Genomic DNA, 26,807 nt, shown 5'->3' on the forward strand with positions numbered 1-26,807 from the left:
CTGTGTATAATGTATATGTGACCGGTCGACAGGGGATGCTTACTCCTCTTTGGCACCTAATCCCACCCCTGGTGTGTCCAGGGGTCCGTGTTTGCCCAACTCTATATTTTGTATTGCTTATAGGAGTTATGAGATTGATCACTGTTTGTTATCTTCACGTTTCATTTGGCACATAATGTAAACATTAAGAATTAAAGTTAAATTTGAAGTTAGATTAGATTCCAAGTCAAACAGTTGTACACATTGTCAAAGAACATCATGAAACCAAAGTAACAAGTAACCTCTTCACCATTAACAAAGAAAGAAAACAAAATTTCTGCCACAAGAAAATTAACTGGCGCATCAAAAGAAAAAAGAATAAATTGTCTCCTTTGTAAGGAAAGGTTTAAGATTTCCAAGCTGAAGACAAAACTTACAACTTGGATCGCTCCAGTCTGAGTGGTGCCCTGGTCTGTTGTTTAGATTTCCCGTCTATCCGGCCGTTCACGTACTGCAAGCCATCCAGTCTGTTAACAGAAATATCAATTCTTTACTTGAACATACAACAAGAAATATCATAACCATGGCTTAACATGTTTCAGAATGTGAGGATTCTACTGAAATCTGAAGGAGAGAGAAAGATTTACAAAACATCTGGGAACAATTCATAGAGAAGATGAACTACCCGTACAATAATTCATACACGGTATAACATATACTATACAACTGATACAGTACAACATGCCCTGCATGGCATTTTGAGTCATTTGATAAAACTTAAACAAATGCTTTGTGCAAAAATTCTTTTTTAAGGAGGTACTCTACATCGTCACAATGGCCGATTTCCTTTTAAAACATGGATGAAAATATAGATATCAGCAATATTTGTCTATTCATTTCAAATATCATTGCCTAGCTGAGTAGCTCAGTAAGTTAGTACATTGATTGCTGAACTGTAGATCATGGGTTCGAGTCCAGCATGGGTTTTAAATTTTTTTCAGATTGCTATCTACTAAAACTGCACTAAATTAAGTAAATTTGAAAGTGATCAATTCTAAAATATTATTGCACATATCCTCCACTTTTTATCAACATCAATTTCTCTGGTGCAGCATTCTTCCTTAGGATTTCCCTTAAGATTTTAAATTAAAAATAACTAATTGTTACTTTTTGGATAATCCCTTCACTCCGAATCGCTTGGCCATGTCCTGTAGGAGTTTGACAGGATCTTTATCGGCCATCACTGTCCTCATGTTTTTCTTCTCCTTTCCTTTCTTTTTCTGTGTCACTTCATATGCTGATTTTCCTCTCATAGAGCTGAGACCGTCTTCATCAAAGTCATTTCCATTACAGTCTCTCTCTGTCAGAACTGGCTTGAAGTCAAACACAGCCCCGACCCGGAGTAGATCACACGTGTCACTGTATATGTAGGTCAGCATCTGATGGAAAATCTCGGGGTTCACATCTGGGATTTCCAGGGTGGTCTGATCCTCTGATGACTTTCTTTTGACCTCGGCAATCAGCTTGTAGAAAAGGTCACTACGACTGAGAAGAATAAACTTGTGTGCTGCCCAGCTTCGACCTTTGACCTAATTTGAATTAAACAGTCATATAATTTTTTTTTTCAAAATGCCATATCTACTCAGGTGGAAAGCATATTTCTTCACCAGCTTTTGCCTACATGGACATTACATTGCATGCTGCTCCTATCATCTCACCTTCAGAACAATATCATGGATCATATCAAACTCATCAGCCTCATCTAACAGCTGCTGGAAATGTAACGGCATTTCTGATTGGCTGACACTGGGAACATCAGTTATACTGAAAATTGAAAAAAAATTACAGACTGACTAGGATTTACTACAGAAAGGAATCAAAACAGTTTTTAGTGAATTTTGTATCATGTTGGAAGAAAATGTTCTCCCAAGAGAAAAACTGATTACAATATCATCCATAACATATCACTGAAACACCAAGATCATAAAAACATCAGGCATTGATCTGAACATGACCTAATTACACAGTCTTACCACAAGTTAGGGATGGACTGTAACACACAGAAGTTATGTCCCTTGGAGTCCATAAAGATCCGTGTCCCTCGATGGATTTCAGGAAGTCGGCGAAGCATGACATCCTCAGCTTCATCTTTCAGTAGGAGGTCGATCAGCCGTAACTCAAAGTCATTTTTCTCATGTTCTAGTGTCAAATAAGAAAAAGATTATATAAACAGATTGCAGTTATTACATTTTCTCACATGATCACCATGCAGTGTGTACCAGTCCCACACATTTCTAAAAACCATGTTTCATTTCAGAGTTATCTTTCTTTCCCCTTACTTAGTTTTAACTTTTTTCACGTGCAAATAAAAATTCGTTTACAGTAATTAATTCTGTTCTTTAAAATGTATTTTTTGCTACTTGTTACATAATTTTGAACTTTAAAGAGCAGTTACATATTAGTAATTCATGTTAATTTATAACTGTGTAATCCAAAAATCTAACAACACCATCAGCTGTTATTTTCACCGTACCTACTCCTCCCTTCATGTTTATTTATATATATGTAATCCAGAAATCTAACAACACCATCAGCTGTTATTTTCACTGTACCTACTCCCTTCATGTTCATTTATAACTGTGTAATCCAGAAATCTAACAACACCATCAGCTGTTATTTTCACTCTACCTACTCCTCCCTTCATGTTTATCTTTTACCTTTAGTTGTCTGTGTGTTTTCCTTTCCACTTTTCTTTTGTACAAAATTCCCCACGAAGGCCTCCCCATTGTCTGTTACTATGGCAATATTGTTGGTACTAAGGGCAACATCTGCCACGGTTAACTGACGTCGTATCGCCCAGCGACATCGCTTCAGGCTCGGACTGGCAGCATGCCAGACAAATGTCTACAAGTCAATATGAAATGATATCATTATACAGGTACACTGTACAACTTCATTTACACATAGTCATCAATGGAATTCTTATGCAAGAAAGACTTCTTACATCTTTTGTATCAATAAAAAAATGTTTAAGAAGCAAATTTAATCATGATAATGACCTATTTACAATAATTATCCAATTGCACAAACATTTCATTGTTAACAATTATTCATCATTTAATCAAACAAACATTCATATTTCATCATCTGAAGACTTTTAATCAGCCCGTGCATCTATAGATCCAGGTTTTTGATTGGCCATGTTAAAGTTCTACAGCCACTTGACCCTGACCTTTCCTGTTGAGGTCAGCAGCACGATGCGTAGTTCCGTTCCACCTTTCTCTCTCAGTACATCAAGGTCAGACATGTGATCCAGATTTCCTCCCGAGACAAAAATCTCATGGATGTCCTGCCACCTGTAAAAAAACCCAGCTTGTTTCCTTATTATGGTCACAATGTTAAAATTTCCTCTTCAGAGTAATACATCAAAATCTAAAATAGATTCTTTTGCATGTTTTTCCTCATAACATATCACAATCTGAATTCTTTTTTTTTTCATAGTACATGTATGTCAGAATATTAACTTACAATTTTTTTGTCATAGTATGCCAGAATCTCAATTTTTCCTTTAAGCATATCAAAATCTGAATTGTTTTTCTCACATTCCATCACTTTTTTTAGTCAGAAACTTTGTACATTATAAACTTTCTGTTCTTGCAGATTTCAGCCATTAAAATACCAATTCACAAATCACAAAAAACCACTCCTTTTTAGACATGATTGGTTATGGGAGACGGATTATATTCACAACCAACACCAGACAGGTTGTTCTAATGGACTACACTTCAGTCCTTGATGATTAATCATTGTAGGACAGGATTTTGGGAAGCACCTGTACATTAAAAGACTCTATAAAGGTGTAGAAAATTTGTGAGCAGTCTGAACATATTTTTGTATATGTACAGTGTATGTAAAAATGGTAGAACAGACTTTTGGAAGCAGTCTATACATACACATAATTATGTAGAAAAGTCTGCCATTGACAGAATTTGGGACGTGCCTGTACCTTAATGGACTCTGAACTGGTATGAAAAAATCATGAGCAGTTTGAACACACATGTAGAAATGATTAAACACGACTTTTGGGAGTAGTCTGTACAGACACATATGTAGAAATGTCTGTCCGTACATACTTTGATGCAATCTTCCTGCACTGGTACTCGTGCAGGACGTAGATGTCACCACGCGTTGTCAAACACACGGTCGCAGCGTCGGAGCACGACACCATGACGATGCTGATGTCAGAGTGATTGAGGTTAGAGACCTGTCGTAGCTGGGTCTGCTTCTCAGCTCCCTTAGCGTGGCCTACAAATAGGAACAATTTACAAATCTCACTGATTTAAGGACATTCTTTATGGTGTTAAACATAACAAAACAACCAAGTAATAGTATTATAAAATAAAAGCAATATAGAAATACGCAATTTCCGAGTTGCCCAATAGTTCTTTCCCTTTGTGGAACTCTTACGCACAGTGAGACGCAAAACATACTTCTTTGATTAAAGTATCACTCGTGCAGAAGAGGAAATCAAAAATAATTTCATATTTAATTTAATGGCCTTATTCAAACAAATATTATTCTTGATATGGTCAGTCTAATGTATACCAATGGCTGATATAAATAAAATTTACGCTTTTATAACTTTTATCCTTATTTACATAGCTAGTCTATAATATATGTATACATCTTGTACCCACCCAAGTGTTCAACAGAATATTGAACGTACTTCCATCCCAAAAGAGTCGATATCTCGGAAGATGCGTATTAAAACACATTTTAAAATATCAATGTTTTTTTTCAAATTCTATTGTTCCTATTTCTTTTTTGTTGTTGATATATCTAGTTTCAATAATTGCAGAAATGTACATGTACATATGTACCTACTTTTACATATAGTATACCTTGTCAGTTAGAAGTACCTAATTTTACACAGAGCCATATCTAATTGTAAAGCATTCAGTTAGATGTACCTAATTTTACACAGAGCAACATCTGATTGTCCAGCAGTCAGCTAGAAGTACCTAATTTTAAACAGGGCTGTACTAAATTGTCCAGCATTCAGTTACAGTAAATGTACCTAATTTTACACAGACCCATACATAATTGTCCAGGGTTCAGTTAGATGTACCTAGTTTTACACATAGCCATATCTAATTATCCAGCCATTCTCTCACCAGAGGGCGTGTTACACATACACGTGTAGTGCGAGGAGCGCACGGAACTCTGGGTAGAGAATGATTATCCAGCATTCAGTTAGATGTAACTAATTTTACACAGAGCCGTACCTAATTGCCAAGCTTTCAATTGAATGTACCTAATTTTAAACAGAGCAACATCTAATTGTCCCGCAATCAGTAAGATGTACCTAATTTTACACAGAGCCATACCTAATTGTCCAGCGTTCGGTTAGAAGTACCTAATTTTACACAGAGCCGTACCTAATTGTCCAGCATTCAGCCCACACGTGTACACAGCCTCACGAGTGTACAGCACAGTGTGAAATCGTCCGACACACACACCTTTGATAGTCTTCCCTTTGATGTTCTTACCAGTTACCTGCAACAAGAGAACTACCTCTCAATGTGCACTATTTTTAGATTGGTATAAGAGGATTTTTTATTGATACATGATATGTAGCACTAGTTTTTAAGAATACGTTACGAAGAAAAAATGCTGTATTCCACATAGATTAATCCATCCGAGAGGACTGGAGATAGTTCACAATCCATCCAACAGGACCAGATTTAATTCACAATCCATCTGAGAGGACCGGATTTAATTCACAATCCATCTGAGAGGACCGGATTTGATTCACAATCCATCTGAGAGGACCGGATTTAATTCACAATCCATTTGAGAGGACCGGATTTAATTCACAATCCATCTGAGAGGACCGGATTTATTCACTCCCAATCCAGAATATCCTTGCATTTTCACAACAACAATTTGAAAATGTACCCCATTCTTTGTATTTCAACATCCTTGTTTCATTTTTCTCCATGTAATTTTTTTTCACCCTTTGCTTCTTTTTCTTGAAGGAGAGTTTGTCTCGAATCTTTTAAATCTACATTTACAGTCACTGTGGTGTATTAACATCTAGTATCTTATATTTCTTTAGATATCTAAAATTGGCAAAGTAATCTCCACATATAATTACACAGTGACACACTGATTTAAAAGAACTATCCTATGTATTTTATATTCTCAATGGCAGTTAACATGGATGAGTTACAAAAATGTACATTGGTACACACCGTGCATTTCATCGTAATTCAATTAATAGTAATAATGTCGGACTTGTTGATAATCTATAACGTACTTGATTTTACAGAAACATGTCAGGACAAACAATTTCGGCAAAAAACAATATTTCTATGAGCTGAATCTGTCATAAAGATTATGAGTTTGATCACCTGTTTGTAGATTAAAGATTTACCTGTTTGAAGATTAGAGATTTTACATGTACCTGCTTATAGATCAAAGATTTGCCTGTTTGTAAATTAGAGATTAACCTGTTTGTAGATTAAAGATTTACCTGATGTGTTTGTAGATTAGAGATTTACCTATTTGGGGATTAGATATTTACCTGTTTGGGGATTAGAGATTTACCTGTTTGTAGATTAGATATCTATCTGTTTGGGGGATTAGAGATTTACCTGTTTGGGGATTAGATATTTATCTGCTTGGGGATTACAGATTTACCTGTTTGGGTATTAGAGATTTACCTGTTTGAGGATTAGAGATTTACCTGTTTGGGGATTACAGATTTACCTGTTTGAGGATTAGAGATTTACCTGTTGGGGATTAGAGATTTACCTGTTTGGGGATTACAGATTTACCTGTTTGGGGATTACAGATTTACCTGTTTGGGGATTAGAGGTTTACCTGTTGGGGATTAGAGGTTTACCTGTTTGGGGATTAGATATTTATCTGTTTGGGGATTAGAGATTTACCTGTTTGGGGATTACAGATTAACCTGTTTGGGTATTACAGATTTACCTGTTTGAGGATTAGAGATTTACCTGTTTGGGGATTGGAGATTTACCTGTGTGGGGATTACCGATTTACCTGTTTGGGGATTACAGATTTACCTGTTTGGGGATTAGATATTTACCTGTTGGGGATTACAGATTTACTTGTTTGGGGATTACAGATTTACCTGTTTGGGGAATAGAGATTTACTTGTTGGGGATTAGAGATTTACCTGTTTGGGGATTAGAGATTTATCTGTTTTGGGGATTGGAGATTTACCTGTTTTGGGATTAGAGATTTACCTGTTTGGGTATTAGATATTTATCTGTTTTGGATTACAGATTTACCTGTTTGGGGATTACTGATTTACCTGTTTGGTGATTACAGATTTACCTGTTTGTGGATTAGAGATTTACCTGTTGGGGATTGGAGATTTACCTGTTTGGGGATTAGATATTTATCTGTTTGGGATTACAGATTTACCTGTTTGGGGATTACAGATTTACCTATGTGGGGATTACAGATTTACCTGTTTGGGGATTAGAGAGTTACCTGTTGGGGATTAGAGACTTACCTGTTTGGGGATTAGAGATTTACCTGTTTTGGGGATTAGAGATTTACCTGCTTGGGGATTGGAGATTTACCTGTTTGGGGATTAGAGATTTACCTGTTTGGGGATTGGAGATTTACCTGTTTTGAGGATTGGAGATTTACCTGTTTGGGGATTGGAGATTTACCTGTTTGGGGATTAGAGATTTACCTGTTGGGGATTAGAGATTTACCTGTTTGGGGATTAGAGATTTAGGAACTGTAGATTGCTGTCCAAGCTGGTGACTGTCATTCAGTCCACAAGAAAACACTGAACCACTGTAAAGAAGAAAATAATCTCACTGGTTATATCCAAAATGTTAAACCAACAGGCTGATTTCAAATTGTTACATCGATAATGTGAATACGTTAGGCTTATTTTAAATTTTTAAATCCAAAATGTGAAACCATTAGGCTGATTTCAAATTGTTACATGTATATCCAAAATGTGAAACCATTAGGCATATTTCAAAATGTTATATCCAAAATGTGAAACCATTATGCTTATTTCAAATTGTTACATCCAAAGTGTGAAACCATTAGGCCGATTTCAAATTGTTTAGGACAAAATTGAATAATTATATAAAGGATTCAATCTGGTAACCCATAACAACGAACATTTAGCAATTGTACTCATTGATTTAGCAGAAGTTCTCTTCCACCACAGGCAATAAAGAAAATACACTGTTACATAAAACATGGCTGCGTACAGTACGGCCTTACTCAAACATGAAAATACACCATTAAATGAAACACACATACAGTATGGCCTTACTCAGACATGACAAGAATGCTACACGAAACCATGTCCCCAACCGCCGCAAAAAAAGTTGAAGCACAAAAGTCCCATAACTCCTGTACTAAAATTTGTCGGATCAAAATCGCGGTGTAATATGATCAACTTCATATGGTGACTAACAATCCTATGAAATTTGAACAAAATCTGCTGAGCAATTTCGAAGAAGTTGCGTCCACAAAGTGTTTCTATAGTGTAGCATGTACAAATTCAACAAAGTTCCATAACTCCTGTAGAAATTGTTGAATCAAAATGGCAGTGCAATATGATCAACTACACATGGTGACTAACAATCCTACAAAATATGAACAAAATCCGTTCAGCGGTTTCTGAGGAGTTGCGTCCACAAAGTGAAGTGGGACGGACGGACGGACACCGGTATTTCTATGTCCCCTTCCGCATTGCGGTGGGGGACAAAAATACACCATTAAATGAAATATGTGTAAAGTATGGCCTCACTCAGACATGAAAATACACCATTAAATGAAACACACATACAGTATGGTCTTACTCAGACATGAAAATACACCGTTAAATGAAATATGTGTACAGTATGGCCTTACTCAAACATGAAAATACACCATTAAATGAAATATGTGTAAAGTATGGCCTCACTCAGACATGAAAATACAGTCACCATTAAATGAAACACACATACAGTATGGTCTTACTCAGACATGAAAATACACCGTTAAATGAAATATGTGTACAGTACGGCCTTACTCAAACATGAAAATACACCATTAAATGAAATATGTGTAAAGTATGGCCTCACTCAGACATGAAAATACACCGTTAAATGAAACACACATACAGTATGGTCTTACTCAGACATGAAAATACACCGTTAAATGAAATATGTGTACAGTATGGCCTTACTCAGACATGAGGAATACGGTGTGATCCCTTGACGCTACAACCTGACTGCACTGTAAACCTCTCAGCGTCTCCACCAGCTTAGGCACCTAACAAATAAAAGGAGCTGCTTCTGGGATACAAGTCAGGCTTATTCTGAATACAGTAACTGGACTGTTAAACACTGTTATGATGAATTACAAAGAACATCTTGTATTGTAATTTGATTTGAAGCATAATCCACTCCTAAATTTCATAATCTTGTCTGTGTGGTTGCTAACCATGAGAAATGAAAATTGTTACAAGCAATAATTCATTACAGGCAGTCATTCATTATAGACAGTCATTCATTATAGACAGTAAACAATAGACAGATATCAGAACCCTATTATACTGTACTCACCATGTACGTGTGTTCGTCCCCGTGTCCGAGTCGTCCGCCCTGACCATGTCCACACGTGTACACCTGTCCATCCACGGTCAGAAACACTGTGTGATACTTACACAGAACAACCTGTAATGTAATGGTCAAGTCTACACCTGTAATGTAACGGTCAAGTTCACACCTATAATGTAACGGTCAAGTCTAAACAGAAACACCTGTAATATAACTGTCAAGTCTTCAATTCAATGTTTTATTATCATATTCAGTAAGAAAATGCCAATTTGTAAATTCCCAAAAGCTACTGACTTCAATACCTCTTGTGACAAATGTGCCAGTCAAAACAACAGAATAATTGTACTGCAGAACTCTCTATCTGGAATCCTGCATTACATTATTAAATTAAGTTTACATTGCATTCTTCTATTTATGAACAGCTTACCTTATTCCTACAAACCCTGCAATTGTTCCCACAATTTCCTGTGTGTTTAATAACTTTTACCTCTTTCACACCGATTCCATTCTTCTTGAACTCTTCCACAACCTCTGGGTGACCTCTTCTCTGCTCCTTGCCATGACCTAGGGTGAGATTGGTGTTATCGCCCCAGGTGTAAACATCTGACAGGTCTGTTAAAACAGTCAGAATGTTAAATACTCACAGCATAATGTAACTACTCATATAGTGAAGACTAATATATCAATGGTTACACTGTAAGGTTGCACAAACTGATAAACACATTTCTCTCCCTTTAACACAACTAAAAATTCTGCCAAAGAATGTGTGTCCTTCTATATCATAACTAGTCAAATAATTCACACAGTCAGTAAATCAAGTAAACACAGTATAACTAACTAAGGACAGGAATCATGTCTTGACAATCGAGAATTACTCAGTACCAGAGACTCGGGAATTACTCAGTACCAGAGACTCGGGAATTACTCAGTACCAGAGACTCGGGAATTACTCAGTACCAGAGACTCGGGAATTACTCAGTACCAGAAACTTGGGAATTACTCAGTACCTGAGACTCGGGAATTACTCAGTACCAGAGACTCGGGAATTACTCAGTACAAGAGACTCGGGAATTACTCAGTACCAGAGACTCGGGAATTACTCAGTACCAGAGACTCGGGAATTACTCAGTACCAGAGACTCGGTAATTACTCAGTATCAGAGACTCGGGAATTACTCAGTACCAGAAGCTCGGGAATTACTCAGTACCAGAGACTTGGGAATTATTCAGTACCAGAGACTCGGGAATTATTCAGTACCAGAAGCTCGAGAATTACTCAGTACCAGAAGCTCGGGAATTACTCAGTACCAGAGACTCGGGAATTACTCAGTAGCAGAAGCTCGGTAATTACTCTGTACCAGAAGCTCGGGAATTACTCAGTACCAGAGACTTGGGAATTACTCAGTACCAGAGACTCGGGAATTACTCAGTACCAGAGATTCGGGAATTACTCAGTACCAGAGACTCGGGAATTACTCAGTACCAGAGACTCGGGAATTACTCAGTACCAGAGACTCGGGAATTACTCAGTACCAGAGACTCGGGAATTACTCAGTACCAGAAGCTCGGGAATTACTCAGTACTGGAAGCTCGAGAATTACTCAGTACTGGAGGCTCGAGAATTACTCAGTACCGGAAGCTCGGGAATTATTTAGTACTGGAGGCTCAAGAATTACTCAGTACCAGAAGCTCGGGAATAACTCAGTACCAGAGACTCGGGAATTACTCAGTACCAGAAGCTCAGGAATTACTCAGTACCTGCTTTGTCATATGAGATGTGAGCCGGACGGTCCTTCATAGCAATGTCCAGTGGACTTAAACCAAGATGATCCCGGGTATACAGGTCGCTGGTGTACTGAAACATTGGACAGTAGAGGTGAAAGTCATGCGATTTTCATTTAATGCAACACTGATTTTTCTTACTGAGTAAAACAATTTCTGAAATTGATAAGTTTATGGTTTAAAGTATCTAGATCTTTGATTTATCTCTGAACTCTACCCATATAGAGAGAAGTAAAAATCAAAAATAATAACTATTATCATCCAATAATGCAGAGGTGTTTACCCATAATTAAGAGTATCAGTATTATATGATATTTTGTCAGTATTTTTCAGTAGTATGCGATGTGAGCACCGCATAGCGGTGCGAACCTGCTAGGGGGGTCTGGGGGCATGCCCCCCCCACCCCCCCCAGAAAATTTTTGAAAAATTAGATGCAAAATCCTGCTTTCTGACAGTTTTTAAGAGTCATTTTTAAGATAACAAAATAATAAATTTGGTTGATTTTTTTCTGTGACTTTTGCAAAACTTCAGTTTTTCATTTTGACATTGAACAATAAAGTTAACTGCAATTAATTTAACCAATTTTAATACAATAAAAGTACAAATGCACATTTGCATAAACTTGGATAACGAACAAGTTCATCTCGGCAATTATTTCACACATCATAACCTCAGCCCGTGTAACTGACCGTTTATGTTCTTTTTCCACTGACTTTTGAGAGACAAAAGATGCCATAGACATATTAGAGTTTTTCATAGTGTTCAATTCCTTATGAGTTTTAGATTCAACATGTCTTTTGCAATCGTTCTTTCCTCCATGGCTGCATGAAAAATCACAAGAACACACGTTGCAGCGCACCATGCACACGCCACGTTTGGAAGACGTCAAACATGGCCACAGTTTTGAATAAGACTCCTTATATTTCTGATCACTTGTCTGTCGTCGTTTTTGTTTCTTTGGAGAGTGTTCATCATCAGAAGAGTCCAGCGGACTCCCCCGTTTCGACATTTCATTCCTTCTGCACGTTTCCCGCAAAAACCTTCGATACCTACTTTGAAAGCAAGTAACAGGAACGATCAATTTAGATGTATTCCGATAGACGCTTAAGTCGCTATCTCTACTGCGTTTTAAATGTGCACATTTAATAATGCTCTTTCAAGCATTCCACTGGAAAAAAAAATAATTTCAGAAACGGATCGGAAACCGTATTTCCGTGAAAAAATCCGTAGTCCGTATTTTACATTTAAAATCCGTATAAAATACGGAAAATCCGTAGTGGTAAACACCTCTGAATAATGGATGAACTTGGGAATGGGAACCTGTGAATGCATATACATCTAATGATTTATAAGTTTTTTCTTCTAAGTAGTTTTAATCAATTTAAAATTACATCTACAGTGTTTGTTTCACATGTGAGAGCATCAGTGATATTATATACCAAATAGCCCTCACACAAGGGACACAGCCCAACATCATCCTAACACAAGGGACACAACCCAACATCAACCTCACACAAGGGACACGATCTAACATCAACCTCACACAAGGGACACAACCTTACATTAACCTCACACAAGGGGCACAACCTAACATCGACCTCACACAACGGACACAACCTAACATTGTCATGATCAAAGTCTAACTAGGAGGTCACCGGTGACATAAGAGGAACATGACAGATAGACAAATGACAATGTCACTTCTAAGTGTCACTTTGCTTCACATGCAATACAAAACAATATGTTGAATTTGAAAGGTACACCTACCTGTGTGAGAAGTCTAGCCACCGCTAGCTGTCCGTAAAACATCGCTCTGTGGAGGGCAGTCCACCCAGACTCTGCATCTTTCTGTGTCAGATCTCCACCTTTCTCCTCTAGGAGCCATTCCACAATATCCACCTTTCCACATGAGGCGGCCATGTGGAGAGCTGATCTACCAAACATGTCGTTGTGTTGTCCTGATGTATAACAGAGCCTGGAGTACGCCTGAATCTCCTTCAGATTGCACTTAGTAATGGCTGCCACAAACTCGTAGGAGTGGTTCCTAGAGCGGCACTTCGGGCCACACTCAAGGTCAAAAGTTATAGGCATTGTTTAAAAATATATCTCAAGTATCCAAATTTAAAAATATAGTTCATTAAGAAAAGGAAAATACAACAGGAAATTGCACTATACAAATAAATGAATATGTCTGGCTCCCTGAGTCAGCTTGCTGTGTTTCTATGGAGATGCTGGATGCCAGCTACACGTAGGAATAATGGATGCCCGCACAGGGCAGCCATTGTCGACTTCAATCTCAGCAAGCCATATTGTAAAGGGAGGAGCCTAAAAAGATGAAATATATGCAACATAATTTAAAAATCCTCTATGAGTAAGTGGCTTATAGATACAAAAGGGATGTGATAACGGTCTTGGTATGTATGTGAGGGCAGTAGTGCTGTCACATGGTTAACCGACAGTCACAGACACTTGTTTCGGTTTAGTTTATATTTTCCAGACTTTGGTTCCATTTTATTTACACTTTTAAGATATCCTATTTTGTTTGCTATGTACACTGTGATTGGTTCAATATTTTTATCAATGTTCACATGACCAGTGGAATATGTAACATCAGTAGTAATAAAACAAAACATGGCAACATGTGCAAAAAGAAATCACGAGGGTGGTAATAATTTAATTTTCTAAGAAATGGAGAGTCAGAAGTTTTTAACAAACCAGTCTGAAAAATATGCAAGTGTATGTTTAAGTACCATTGTGCAATAGGATTAAGGTGGCTCAGTGTTTGGGCATTTGCTTGATGACCAGGGAATCATGCATTTGAACCCCACTCCAATATATGACATAAACATAGCTGGTGATTGCTCCTTTGCAAGAGGCCCAGCATTTAGAAGTAAGAGTCATGGGGCTTTCAGATATGACCATAAAAACGACAGGCTTTGTCGACACATTCAATAACCTCTACTGCTATGACCATAAGCATCATGCATAGGTCTAAATTTGCAGTACCTAACATAGAGTTTATAGTTAATGGCTTTTGTTGCCTGTTGTATTGTCATCTTAACTAAACATTACTTACTTATTTTTATTTTGTTCAATAAATTGCATTATTTAATAGAAATTGATGATTGCATTCTACAGAAAAATAATTACTTCAGTATCCTCATTATTCTCAACTTCATGAAGTTATATCATTACATCACACAAAATAAACCGAACCATGGAGGGGGGGGATCGATTGAAAACTGGGATTTTGTTTCCTGAATTGATCAAAATATGTCTGAACTGAGACAGTCCTAAGAGGTAGACAACATAAAAGCGAGGGAAATTTATTGGGCAGAGGGGTATTCTCTAGAGGCATAGCCTTCATTGACTTCTCTTTGCAAGCATTCATGTGTAACAGGAAGGGAGAAAATGCAACGGACCAGACCAGGATTCGAACCCGGGCCCCCTGAATCTCTGGTCAGGTGCTCTACCAACTGAGCTAACTGGCCACCGACGATCGAACCTGGCTGACCGCTACATTCCTCCCTCCTTAAATGTCTTCACACCTGAAAACATCAACCCAGGATCTTTATTCACTGGCAGGCATTTTCACCTGTCAGTTCCAGGGGCTGGTCTCCAGCACTAAATGTAACAGGAAGGGAGAAAATGCAACGGATCAGACCGGGATTCGAACCCGGGCCCCCTGAATCTCTAGTCAGGTGCTCTACAAACTGAGCTAACTGGCCATCGGCGATCAAAACCAGCTGACCGTTACATATGTTTTGATTCTGGAAAACGTGTAAATGCCAGAGTCGGTAACGGTTTATGCTTCGACCGACCTTTCGACTCAAATTACACGTTTTCCAGAATTAAAACATGAATGCTTGTGAAAAGAAATCGATGAAGGCTATGCCTCTATGGGAGGATAAAAAGAAAGGAGAAGATCATCATGGAATTGAAATTGTTTGGTGACCACATTTCTGAAGCAATAAAAAATCTAAAGTTCCGCTCCTTCAGTTAATTTACTATCTAATTTAAAAGTATTCTAGCATCACTAAAGTGTATTTGGAGGTTATGGCCTTTGAATAACATTTAATGTAAAAACAACCCCCCAAAATATGCATACAACTGGATTATGCAACAGAATCGTCTGTCACTTATCTGAAAACCTTGGATTGCTCTTTAAACTTTCGATGTCTGACAAACTTACCAAATTTATCTGAAAGAATTTTCAATGGACAGAAACTGCATACGGTGAGAGATCTTAGAGAATGCCATTATGAAGAGAAAATCGTTATCATGTATGTATCATACGTGTCCTGTGTGTCTCAGGGAAGACAGATAGACAGATAGATTTCACAACAGGAACTAAGGAAGCGGAAATAAATTCAAAGCACAAAATTCCGGATTTAGAAACTGGACAAATAATAATCAATTCTCAAATGTGAATTTAGGTGGCTCTAAAAATTATTGAAAGACGAAATCAATGCTGGTAAGCCAGCATAACACGAAAATAGGGAATATCTTTTTTATTTTTGATTATTTTTCCCGGAAATAGTCATCATGACCATAACAGTTTCGTATTTATCTTAAATTTCCATATAAGGAAATGAAAACAGTCAAAACAGCCGCTTCCGGTTAAAACACATGTAGTGAGTAAGAAACTAAGAATATCAGGATAAATTGATTGTAAGAGTTAATAATATACAATCAGACACTCAAAACGGACATTCAACAGTGTCAGCTCACTACCCCCTGAAGATCATCCACCGAAATCTCACTACGCACTGTAACAACTAGATCTACCCGATTCCTGAAGTGAAGTGAAGAGCATCCTCCAACATGCAGGTAACAATATAAGGGCTGCTAGCTGCTCATAGTTTTATACACAGTATAGATTTAGATTAACGGAGTCATTTTACGAGTCGAAAATGGTGTTGTAGCACGGAGAATCAGTTTCGCCTCGTTTTTTGATGATTTAAGATTGGTGGGAGTGGAGGATTTTCTATTTTAGTCTTTACTACTTTGGAGAAGTGGATAGGCAATTCTTCTCTACAAAGAATAGGAAATGGATTCCCGATGATGATAGTATCAGATGCGATTCAGTAGCTTAATAAACCATCATATTGTAAACTGGTAGGAAGAAGTGCAACAAATTAATCAGGAATATGATCCCTGGACCCTGAATCTTGTAAGGTGCTCTACGAACTGAACTAGCCACCGGTTATTGAACTTGTCAGACTGTCACAGATGTCTTTACAATTTATAACTTAGAATCTCTATCCCTTGACGGTTCTTTCACCTGTCAGTTTCAGGGGCTGGTCAATGACATGAAACAGGACAAATGACCACACCCATGTGTGAATACGATCTGGTCCGTTGACTTACATTTTACCTTCCTGTTAAACTGTAGAAAAAGTCAAGATAATAAATAGTCATTAATCTCATAAATCCTATAATAAAGGATACTAGGACTGTCACGGTTCCATAAAAATTTGGGTCGGGTCAGTTCTAAAAAAATTTACTTCGGGTTTGGTTATTTCGGTTTGGGTCTATATAACTATTTTAAAAATCTAATATACAGTTAAAATGAAAAGGCCGTTATTGTATTTTGTCACAATAATTACTCTGGGACGTGGACTGAGGTTTAGACTCGACATCCATGGAGCTAGAAACAGCATTGTCATTTCTACTTGTTTCCATCCATGCTTTTAATGTTTTGTCATTGACGATGTTGCTCCTGTGGCATATTTTCAATGCGTCTGTCATCTCTTACATACTGTCATTATTTACAGTTTTGTCCACAATGCCATCATTTAACAATTGATCAAAATACATCCACCTTTGAGGATTTTGACGACATAATGATTCTATTTTAAAAACCAGACCCGAACTGAAATACGGAAAAATGGAACCGAACCCAACCCAAATAACACTACCCGCGGTTTTCGGTTATTTCAGGTACCTGTTGCAGCCCTAAAGGATACAAATCAAGAAAAGGGCAAACACTGACCCAGGGCTGGGAACACTATAAGTGGTCAAACACTGACCCAGGGCTGGAAACACTATAAGTGGTCAAACACTGACCCAGGGCTGGAAACACTATAAGTGGTCAAACACTGACCCAGGGCTGGGAACACTATAAGTGGTCAAACACTGATCCAGGGCCGGGAACACTATAGGTGGTCAAACACTGACCCAGGGCTGGAAACACTACAAGTGGGGTCAGATGCTGTTGACTGGTCACATCAGACAGCATTTGACCCTAATGACAAGGGTTTTTTTGCAAATTAGATCATTATAACGACCATAGAATTTGCAAATTGTTAACTTTAAACGAGACTGTTGAAATTACTGGTCACAGTTCTATGTAATTAATTTTTCTCTCATTATGATGTGTTCAGGGAACATCTAATTAATGTATACATGTCCTAAAAACAGAACAAAATTATAAACTTATATAGGCTATGATATTATTAAAATGTACAAAAATGTGAATTCAAGCTAAAGCTGATTTACAGAAAACAGATTTCAGACATTGAATGATGAAACTGAAGTTATACACTGACAGTTTTGTCAGAGTATTTGGACTGTGTTACCCTTGATTTGACCTTGAAGTTTGTTTAAACTGGCACACTTTGTATCATAATGGTAACATTTCCCCTTATAAGATATCCTAATGCTATAACACTCTGTATCATATGATGACATATTCCCTTTTGTAGGATCCTAATGCTGACACACTCTGTATTATATGATGACATATTCCCTTTTGTAGGATCCTAATGCTGACACACTCTGTATTATATGATGACATATTCCCTTTTGTAGGATCCTAATGCTGACACACTCTGTATTATATGATGACATATTCCCTTTTGTAGGATCCTAATGCTGACACACTCTGTATTATATGATGACATATTCCCTTTTGTAGGATCCTAATGCTGACACACTTTGTATTATATGATGACATATTCCCTTTTGTAGGATCCTACTGCTGACACACTCTGTATTATATGATGACATATTCCCTTTTGTAGGATCCTAATGCTATAACACTCTGTATTATATGATGACATATTCCCTTTTGTAGGATCCCCTAATGCTGACACACTTTGTATTATATGATGACATATTCCCTTTTGTAGGATCCTACTGCTGACACACTTTGTATTATATGATGACATATTCCCTTTTGTAGGATCCTAATGCTGACACACTCTGTATTATATGATGACATATTCCCTTTTGTAGGATCCTAATGCTGACACACTCTGTATTATATGATGACATATTCCCTTTTGTAGGATCCTAATGCTATAACACTCTGTATTATATGATGACATATTCCCTTTTGTAGGATCCTATGCTGACACACTCTGTATTATATGATGACATATTCCCTTTTGTAGGATCCTACTGCTGACACACTCTGTATTATATGATGACATATTCCCTTTTGTAGGATCCTAATGCTGACACACTCTGTATTATATGATGACATATTCCCTTTTGTAGGATCCTAATGCTGACACAGAATGGAATGACGTCCTGCGGGCGAAGGGAATCATCCCTCCCAAAGAGAAGGAAGTTTCAGAGGATGACATCGTCAATATCATGGAGTCGACCATCCAATCCAAAACCACAGGTTAATATTAACATATATTTACTGTTTCAAAATATCATCCAATCCAAAACCACAAGTTAATATTAACATATATTGACAGTTTCAAAATATCATCCAATCCAAAACCACAAGTTAATATTAACATATATTGACCGTTTCAAAATATCATCCAATCCAAAATCACAGGTCAATATTGATATATATCTTGACTTTCTAAATATCATCCGATCCAAAACCACAGATCAATATCAACTATTTCAAAATATCAAAACCTTAGGTTAAAATCAACATGCATTCTAAAAAGATTTTAGAATCATTTATTTTTCATGAGAAAAGTTCACGTGTTTGTGGAAATGTTTTTAGTGGTTCTTGATTTCGTGGATTGAGAGGTGCCATTAGTTGTATCTCAGATGTCTCTCAGTCATTTGTGCACTGTACATACAATGAGAGCCTTGTATTATTCAATCCTACGCAATTATTTTTGATATCTTGTTTGCATTTCATTTAGAAAAGTCATTAGATGAGATGACATTAGATGAATTAAACGAGAAAGAAGATGACATTGATGAGGAGGAAGAGAGAATTTTCGAGGCTTATAGGTCAGTATTGTGGGACAGTATTCATTTGGATATTATGTAATTGAGATTTTGTCAAATTCTTAATTCTACAGTCAAAGAATAAGTTTTTATGTGCCTGTCTTTTGACTATGTCATGGTATGAAATTTATCGTCTGTCCATCCATCTGTTAGCTTTTTGTGTTGGAATCATAGTTCTCACAGTGAGGAACATCAACCCTGGTCAGCTGATACATCTTCAGGGAAAGGTTACTGTGGCCTCATTTTGGAATTTTATAGCTATACATATTCAAATCGTAGCCAGATCATATCTTTCACACTATCAGGCCTAGGACTGTAAGACCCAGTCAGTTGATGTATGTTGGAGGAAGGTGTGCTACGATCCAAACATGGCCTCAGTTGGGAATTTTAAGCATCACACCCCTGTAAATGTAGTAAGGCACCACAATGACATCCCTGTTATTTTCGACCACTGTCTCACAGTCAGGTGGATTTTAGCATGCCGACATTGATACCTAGCTAATGGTTATTATCACTAGGAGACAGGGAATGGCCAACATTGGTACCTAGCTAATGTTTATTATCACTAGGAGACAGAGAATGGCTGACATTGATACCTAGATAATGTTTCTTGTGTAGCGGTCTACCAGGTTCGATCCCTGGTGGCCAGAAAGCTCAGTTGGTAGAGCACCTGACTAGAGAATCAGGGGGACCAGGTTCAAATCCCTGTCTGGTCCATTATATTTTCTCCCTTCCTGTTACATTTGGTGCCATTGGCCACCTTTGGACTTGCAGGTGAAAGTCCTGTCAGGGGCAAAAAGAATCTGTGTTGTGTCTTTTAGGATAAAGACATTTAAGGAGAGAGGAATATAGCGGTCAGCTGAGTTCAATTGCTGATGGCCAGATAGCTCAGTTGATAGAGCACCTGACTAGAGAATCAGGGGGCCTGGGTTCCAATCCCGGTCTGATCTGTTGCATTTTCTCCCTTCCTGTTACACTTGTCACTAGGAGACATAAAATGGCTGACATTGATACCTAGCTAATGTTTATTATCACTAGGAGACAGAGAATGGCCGAGATGCAGCAGGCACAGAGGAGGGCTCGGTATGGAGAAGTGAAGGAGATCTCGAAGGCAGACTACGTAACCGAAGTCAACAAAGCTGGAGACGGTGTCTGGGTCGTACTACATATCTACAAACAATCGTACGTACAAACTGTATCTGTTATATATATACATAATGTGTACTGTATTACACATCTACAAACAATCGTATGTATCTGTTATATATATATAATATATATATAATTATAATTATATATATATATATATATATATATATATATATATGTATATATATATATATATATATATACATAACACATCTACAAACAATCGTATCTGTTATAAATATACATAATACATCTACAAACAATCATATCTGTTATATATATACATAACACATCTACAAACAATCGTATCTGTTATAAATATACGTAATACATCTACAAACAATTGTATCTATTATATATATACGTAACACATCTACAAACAATCGTATCTATTATATATATACATAACACATCTACAAACAATCGTATCTGTTATATATATACATAACACATCTACAAACAATTGTATGTATCTGTTATATATATACATAATGTATACTGATCTCATACATGTACATCATAAACAATCGTACATGAATATAAAATGAGAAGGTCTTGCAAGATCCTGTATATTACATGTAAGTACACTCAATCTATTGTCCATTACAAGTTCAAAATGTGCACGTCCAAGTACAGTCTTTAAAGTTTAATATTGTTATTTATCACGGACCTACCCTATTTTTGTTTATTTTCAGAATTCCATTGTGTAAATTAATCAATCAACATTTATCGGCATTAGCTCAAAAATTCCCTGATGTGAAGTTCCTGAAGAGCATTTCCAGTGTGTGCATTCCTAACTACCCAGACAAAAACCTACCCACCATGTTTATATACTACGAGGGAGACCTGAAAAAACAACATGTGGGACCCCTGGTGTTTGGTGGAATGAACTTTAAACAAGATGGTAGGAATAATGTTTTACACAAATTGTAAATTGTTGTGCAATTTAACAATGGATGCAAGACAATGCACCCATTGATAGATAGACCCCCCCCCCCCCCTCAAAACAAACTTTTTGGCAGCTTGCCCAACTGTTTAATCAATTCACCTTAGTGTTATTGAAGTGTAGTGGGCTTCAATTACAACCAGTTCACACCGGTCACTACATTTTGTGGTACACATTCGTCTGGTCAGTATATTTTGGGGTTCACACCAGTCACAATAGCTTAGTGGTTTACATCGGTCACTATATTTCTTACACACCGGTCACTATATTTTTTGCACACCGGTCACTATATCTTGTGGTTCACACCGTTTAATATATTTTGTGGTTCCCACCGGTCAATATATTTGTTCACACCGGTCAATATATTTGTGGTTCCCACCGGTCAATATATTTGTGGTTCCCACCGGTCAATATATTTGTGGTTCACACTGGTCACTATATTTTGTTGTTCACACCGGTCACTATATTTTGTTGTTCACACCGGTCACTATATTTTGTTGTTCACACCAGTCACTGTATTTCATGCACACTGGTCACTAGATTTTGCCAGTGGTTAGAGCAATTGCATCATAACCTAATGATCATGAATGCAAGCCCCACTCGTACCATGGCTGTGTTAAACCTAAGACGTAAATATAGGTAGTGATTGCTCTCCTGCATGACAATAATCCATGGGGGTAGGTTGGGGCCACAATAGGGGATCAAAGTTTTACAAGCGAATATATAGGTAAAATTTTTGAAAATATTCTTCTCAAGAACCACTGGGCCAGTAAAGTACAAATTTACATGGCAGCTTTCTAACATAGTGCAGATTCAAGATTTTTAAAATCATTGTCCCCGGGGGTAGGATAGGGCCACAATAGGGGATCAAAGTTATACACACAAATATAAAGGGAAAATCTTTAAAAATCTTTGTTTTAAGAACCATTGAGCCAGAGAAGTTTACATTTACATGAAAGCTTTCTGACATAATGCAGATTCAAGTTTGTTAAATATTATGGTCCCCAGGGGTAGGTTGGAGCCACAATAGAGGATCAAAGTTTTACACACAAATATATAGAAAAAATCTTTAAAAATATTCTTCTGAAGAATCACTGGGTGATAAAAGTTTTACATTTACATGAAAGCTTCCTGACATAGTACAGATTCAAGTTTCTTAAAATCATGCCCCCTGGGAGAAGGGTGGGGTCTCAATTTGGGGAACAAAGTTTTACATAAAAATATATAGGGAAATCTTTAAAATCTTCTTCAGAAGAATCACTGGGCCAGAGAAGTTTACATGAAAGCTTCCTGATGTAGTGCAGATTCAAGTTTCTTAAAAGCATGCCCCCTGGAATAATGATGGGGCCTCAATTGAGGGATCAAGGTTTTACATAAAAATTTATAGGGAAAATCTTTAAAAATCTTGAAGTTCCATCTTAACTACTGGGCCAGAAAAATTACATGTAAATGAAAGTTTCCTGATATAATGCAGATTCAAGTTTGTTCAAATCATGGTCCCCGAGATAGTTTGGGACCACAATAGGCATTAAAGTTTTACATGCCTATAGGGAAAATCTTTAGATATGGGTCAAGATGTCTCAGGTGAGTGATGTGACCCATGGGCCTCATGTTGTAATTAGAATGAGGTTATGAGATTGGTTGTAATGAAATTCAGCTTATTACAAAATGAAAATCACTCCCTCTCATTGAAAATTGATTGCAGATGTAATGAGATGTACATACATGTATCTACATATACCAGGCTATCTCACGGTGACACGTGGTCGAGTTCAATAGATTAGGGATGTTAAATCAGTAAATTAGACAAGGGCTAACATAATAGTCTCTGAAAACATGTAATCTTGCAGTATTTTACATATAATACTATGGCTATGGATGTAACGAATGATGAATATAGCAAGATTTTCCCCATGTCTCCTGAACGTTGTATGTAGCGTCGATGTGCAAATAAGGCTGCCTGTTCTGGTTTGAAGTTCGCAGTGTGCCGATAACTCATACCTTATATAGAAATCTCATTTACAAGCCACGGCTGATATGTATGTTCCTCTCCTGTGAGACCGGAGAGGAGAGTATGATCTAGTTCAGGCTTGCGATGACGTATTTTCATCGGATACGGAATTAATATAATGAAAATTATAATGAGATTATTTAAACCTATCAATAACATGAAAACCATGAATTTTAAAATTTGTGAAGATAGATTTAGAAAAGAAGCCTTAAGAAGAACCAAACTTGAATGTAATTAGAGGCAGTGTACAGTATTATGGTATACTTTAGTTTTATGAAATGAAAAATGTCTGTACATAATGGTATATCTATATTTGACCTTTCTTCTCAGCCATGTTTTTTTTTAACACATCTTGCCTGATCTATTGTAGAACTGGAGTGGATGTTATCGGAGGTAGGTGTGCTGAAGACAGATTTAGAAGGACCGCCCAAGAAAGAAATTCATGACGTAATGGAATCCGCACTCCGACGGGGCGACGATGAAAGTGACGAGGATGACTGGTGATAGCGAGGGGACATGTCCTCTGTGTCAACATAGTGACTGAAATTACAACTGTTTACTGAAAGTTTGTTTCTCCAAAACATGGTGGTATTTTGTACTACCAAAGTGAAACAGTTTTTCTGATGAATATGGCAATGATTATCTCATCCTCATTGATATTCATTTGATGTGGGGGTTTTGTACATACATAAGATTTTGATTTGAGAAAGTCTGCTGTCCTATCCTCCAGTAACTATGTGTTATATACACTGTGCATATTATGAAAATTATAGAAATGAAATAAATCAATGTAAGTTAACATTCTTATCCTCTGATGGCAGAATGATAAGCAAGGTCATGGACTTGTATCTCCATATAAAAATCTAATCTGTAATTACTCTACTGTAAGCTATGATTCACTTTTCTTGCTGATACTATTATAACGATGTTGTATTTATTGATACATTTACCTGTGTAATGTACGATTAAAGTTATCATTAAATACAGAGTGTATTTGTTATCTACTGCTATAGACAGGGAACTATATATTTGTATATCTGTCATATGATGGTGATTAAATTTAATGCTGCAACATTGCCTATTTGGTATTCTTTCATAAGCACCTCAGTATTGGTGTAGATATGTAGTACAGTGTTTATATACAGTACATTTAGTATAGATGTAGATATGTAGTACAGTGTTTATATACAGTACATTTAGTATAGGTGTAGATATGTAGTACAGTGTTTATACACAGTACATTTAATATAGGTGTAGATATGTAGTACAGTGTTTATACACAGTACATTTAATATAGGTGTAGATATGTAGTACAGTGTTTATATACAGTACATTTAGTATAGGTGTAGATATGTAGTACAGTGTTTATATACAGTACATTTAGTATAGGTGTAGATATGTAGTAGTGTTTATATACAGTACATTTAGTATAGATGTAGATATGTAGTACAGTGTTTATATACAGTACATTTAGTATAGGTGTAGATATGTAGTACAGTGTTTATATACAGTACATTTAGTATAGGTGTAGATATGTAGTACAGTGTTTATATACAGTACATTTAGTATAGGTGTAGATATGTAGTACAGTGTTTATATACAGTACATTTAGTATAGGTGTAGATATGTAGTACAGTGTTTATAGACAGTACATTTAGTATAGGTGTAGATATGTAGTATAGTGTTTATATACAGTACATTTAGTACAGGTGTAGATATGTAGTACAGTGTTTATATACAGTACATTTAGTATAGGTGTAGATATCTAGTAGTGTTTATATACAGTACATTTAGTATAGGTGTAGATATGTAGTACAGTGTTTATATACAGTACATTTAGTATAGGTGTAGATATGTAGTAGTGTTTATATACAGTACATTTAGTACAGGTGTAGATATGTAGTATAGTGTTTATAGACAGTACATTTAGTATAGGTGTAGATATGTAGTACAGTGTTTATATACAGTACATTTAGTATAGATGTAGATATGTAGTACAGTGTTTATATACAGTACATTTAGTATAGGTGTAGATATGTAGTAGTGTTTATATACAGTACATTTAGTATAGGTGTAGATATGTAGTACAGTGTTTATATACAGTACATTTAGTACAGGTGTAGATATGTAGTACAGTGTTTATATACAGTACATTTAGTATAGGTGTAGATATCTAGTAGTGTTTATATACAGTACATTTAGTATAGGTGTAGATATGTAGTACAGTGTTTATATACAGTACATTTAGTATAGGTGTAGATATGTAGTAGTGTTTATATACAGTACATTTAGTACAGGTGTAGATATGTAGTATAGTGTTTATAGACAGTACATTTAGTATAGGTGTAGATATGTAGTACAGTGTTTATATACAGTACATTTAGTATAGATGTAGATATGTAGTACAGTGTTTATATACAGTACATTTAGTATAGGTGTAGATATGTAGTAGTGTTTATATACAGTACATTTAGTATAGGTGTAGATATGTAGTACAGTGTTTATATACAGTACATTTAGTATAGGTGTAGATATGTAGTAGTGTTTATATACAGTACATTTAGTATAGGTGTAGTTATGTAGTACAATGTTTATATACAGTACATTTAGTATAGGTGTAGATATGTAGTAGTGTTTATATACAGTACATTTAGTATAGGTGTAGATATGTAGTACAGTGTTTATATACAGTACATTTAGTATAGGTGTAGATATGTAGTAGTGTTTATATACAGTACATTTAGTATAGATGTAGATATGTAGTACAGTGTTTATACACAGTACATTTAGTATAGGTGTAGATATGTAGTACAGTGTTTATATACAGTACATTTAGTATAGGTGTAGTTACGTAGTACAGTGTTTATATACAGTACATTTAGTATAGGTGTAGATATGTAGTAGTGTTTATATACAGTACATTTAGTATAGGTGTAGATATGTAGTACAGTGTTTATATACAGTACATTTAGTATAGGTGTAGATATGTAGTACAGTGTTTATATACATTACATTTAGTATAGGTGTAGATATGTAGTAGTGTTTATATACAGTACATTTAGTATAGGTGTAGATATGTAGTACAGTGTTTATATACAGTACATTTAGTATAGGTGTAGATATGT

At 36.4% G+C, this 26,807-nt stretch overlaps 2 protein-coding genes across 3 annotated transcripts in view; one reads left to right on the forward strand and one right to left on the reverse strand.

Annotated features, from left to right (window-relative positions):
* LOC125673650 (inhibitor of Bruton tyrosine kinase-like) overlaps positions 1 to 15,717 on the reverse strand; it is a 30,262-nt gene extending 14,545 nt beyond the window's left edge. For both annotated transcript variants that reach the window (XM_056159315.1, XM_056159316.1), the window contains exons 1-15: positions 15,561 to 15,717; positions 13,136 to 13,693; positions 11,345 to 11,441; positions 10,075 to 10,199; positions 9,594 to 9,704; positions 9,215 to 9,300; positions 7,734 to 7,818; positions 5,418 to 5,535; positions 4,113 to 4,284; positions 3,212 to 3,335; positions 2,697 to 2,883; positions 2,013 to 2,178; positions 1,698 to 1,803; positions 1,147 to 1,568; positions 417 to 506 (exon numbers count right to left, since the gene is read on the reverse strand). In XM_056159315.1, the coding sequence (XP_056015290.1) occupies positions 417 to 506; positions 1,147 to 1,568; positions 1,698 to 1,803; positions 2,013 to 2,178; positions 2,697 to 2,883; positions 3,212 to 3,335; positions 4,113 to 4,284; positions 5,418 to 5,535; positions 7,734 to 7,818; positions 9,215 to 9,300; positions 9,594 to 9,704; positions 10,075 to 10,199; positions 11,345 to 11,441; positions 13,136 to 13,459 (2,213 nt within the window). In that variant the 5' untranslated portion in view covers positions 13,460 to 13,693; positions 15,561 to 15,717. The remainder of the gene's footprint in view (positions 1 to 416; positions 507 to 1,146; positions 1,569 to 1,697; positions 1,804 to 2,012; positions 2,179 to 2,696; positions 2,884 to 3,211; positions 3,336 to 4,112; positions 4,285 to 5,417; positions 5,536 to 7,733; positions 7,819 to 9,214; positions 9,301 to 9,593; positions 9,705 to 10,074; positions 10,200 to 11,344; positions 11,442 to 13,135; positions 13,694 to 15,560) is intronic.
* A 224-nt stretch (positions 15,718 to 15,941) lies between these two features.
* Positions 15,942 to 24,756, forward strand: LOC125673653 (phosducin-like protein 3). The gene is made up of 6 exons (XM_048910327.2): positions 15,942 to 16,198; positions 18,872 to 19,001; positions 19,489 to 19,579; positions 20,615 to 20,758; positions 21,421 to 21,629; positions 24,053 to 24,756. Exons 1-6 carry the CDS (start codon positions 16,193 to 16,195, stop codon positions 24,184 to 24,186), a joined length of 714 nt encoding a protein of 237 aa, XP_048766284.1. The 5' UTR covers positions 15,942 to 16,192; the 3' UTR covers positions 24,187 to 24,756.
* Positions 24,757 to 26,807: the final 2,051 nt, after the last annotated feature.

The sequence above is a fragment of the Ostrea edulis genome, chromosome 3 (genome assembly GCF_947568905.1).
Source record: "Ostrea edulis chromosome 3, xbOstEdul1.1, whole genome shotgun sequence".
NCBI lineage: Eukaryota > Metazoa > Mollusca > Bivalvia > Ostreida > Ostreidae > Ostrea > Ostrea edulis.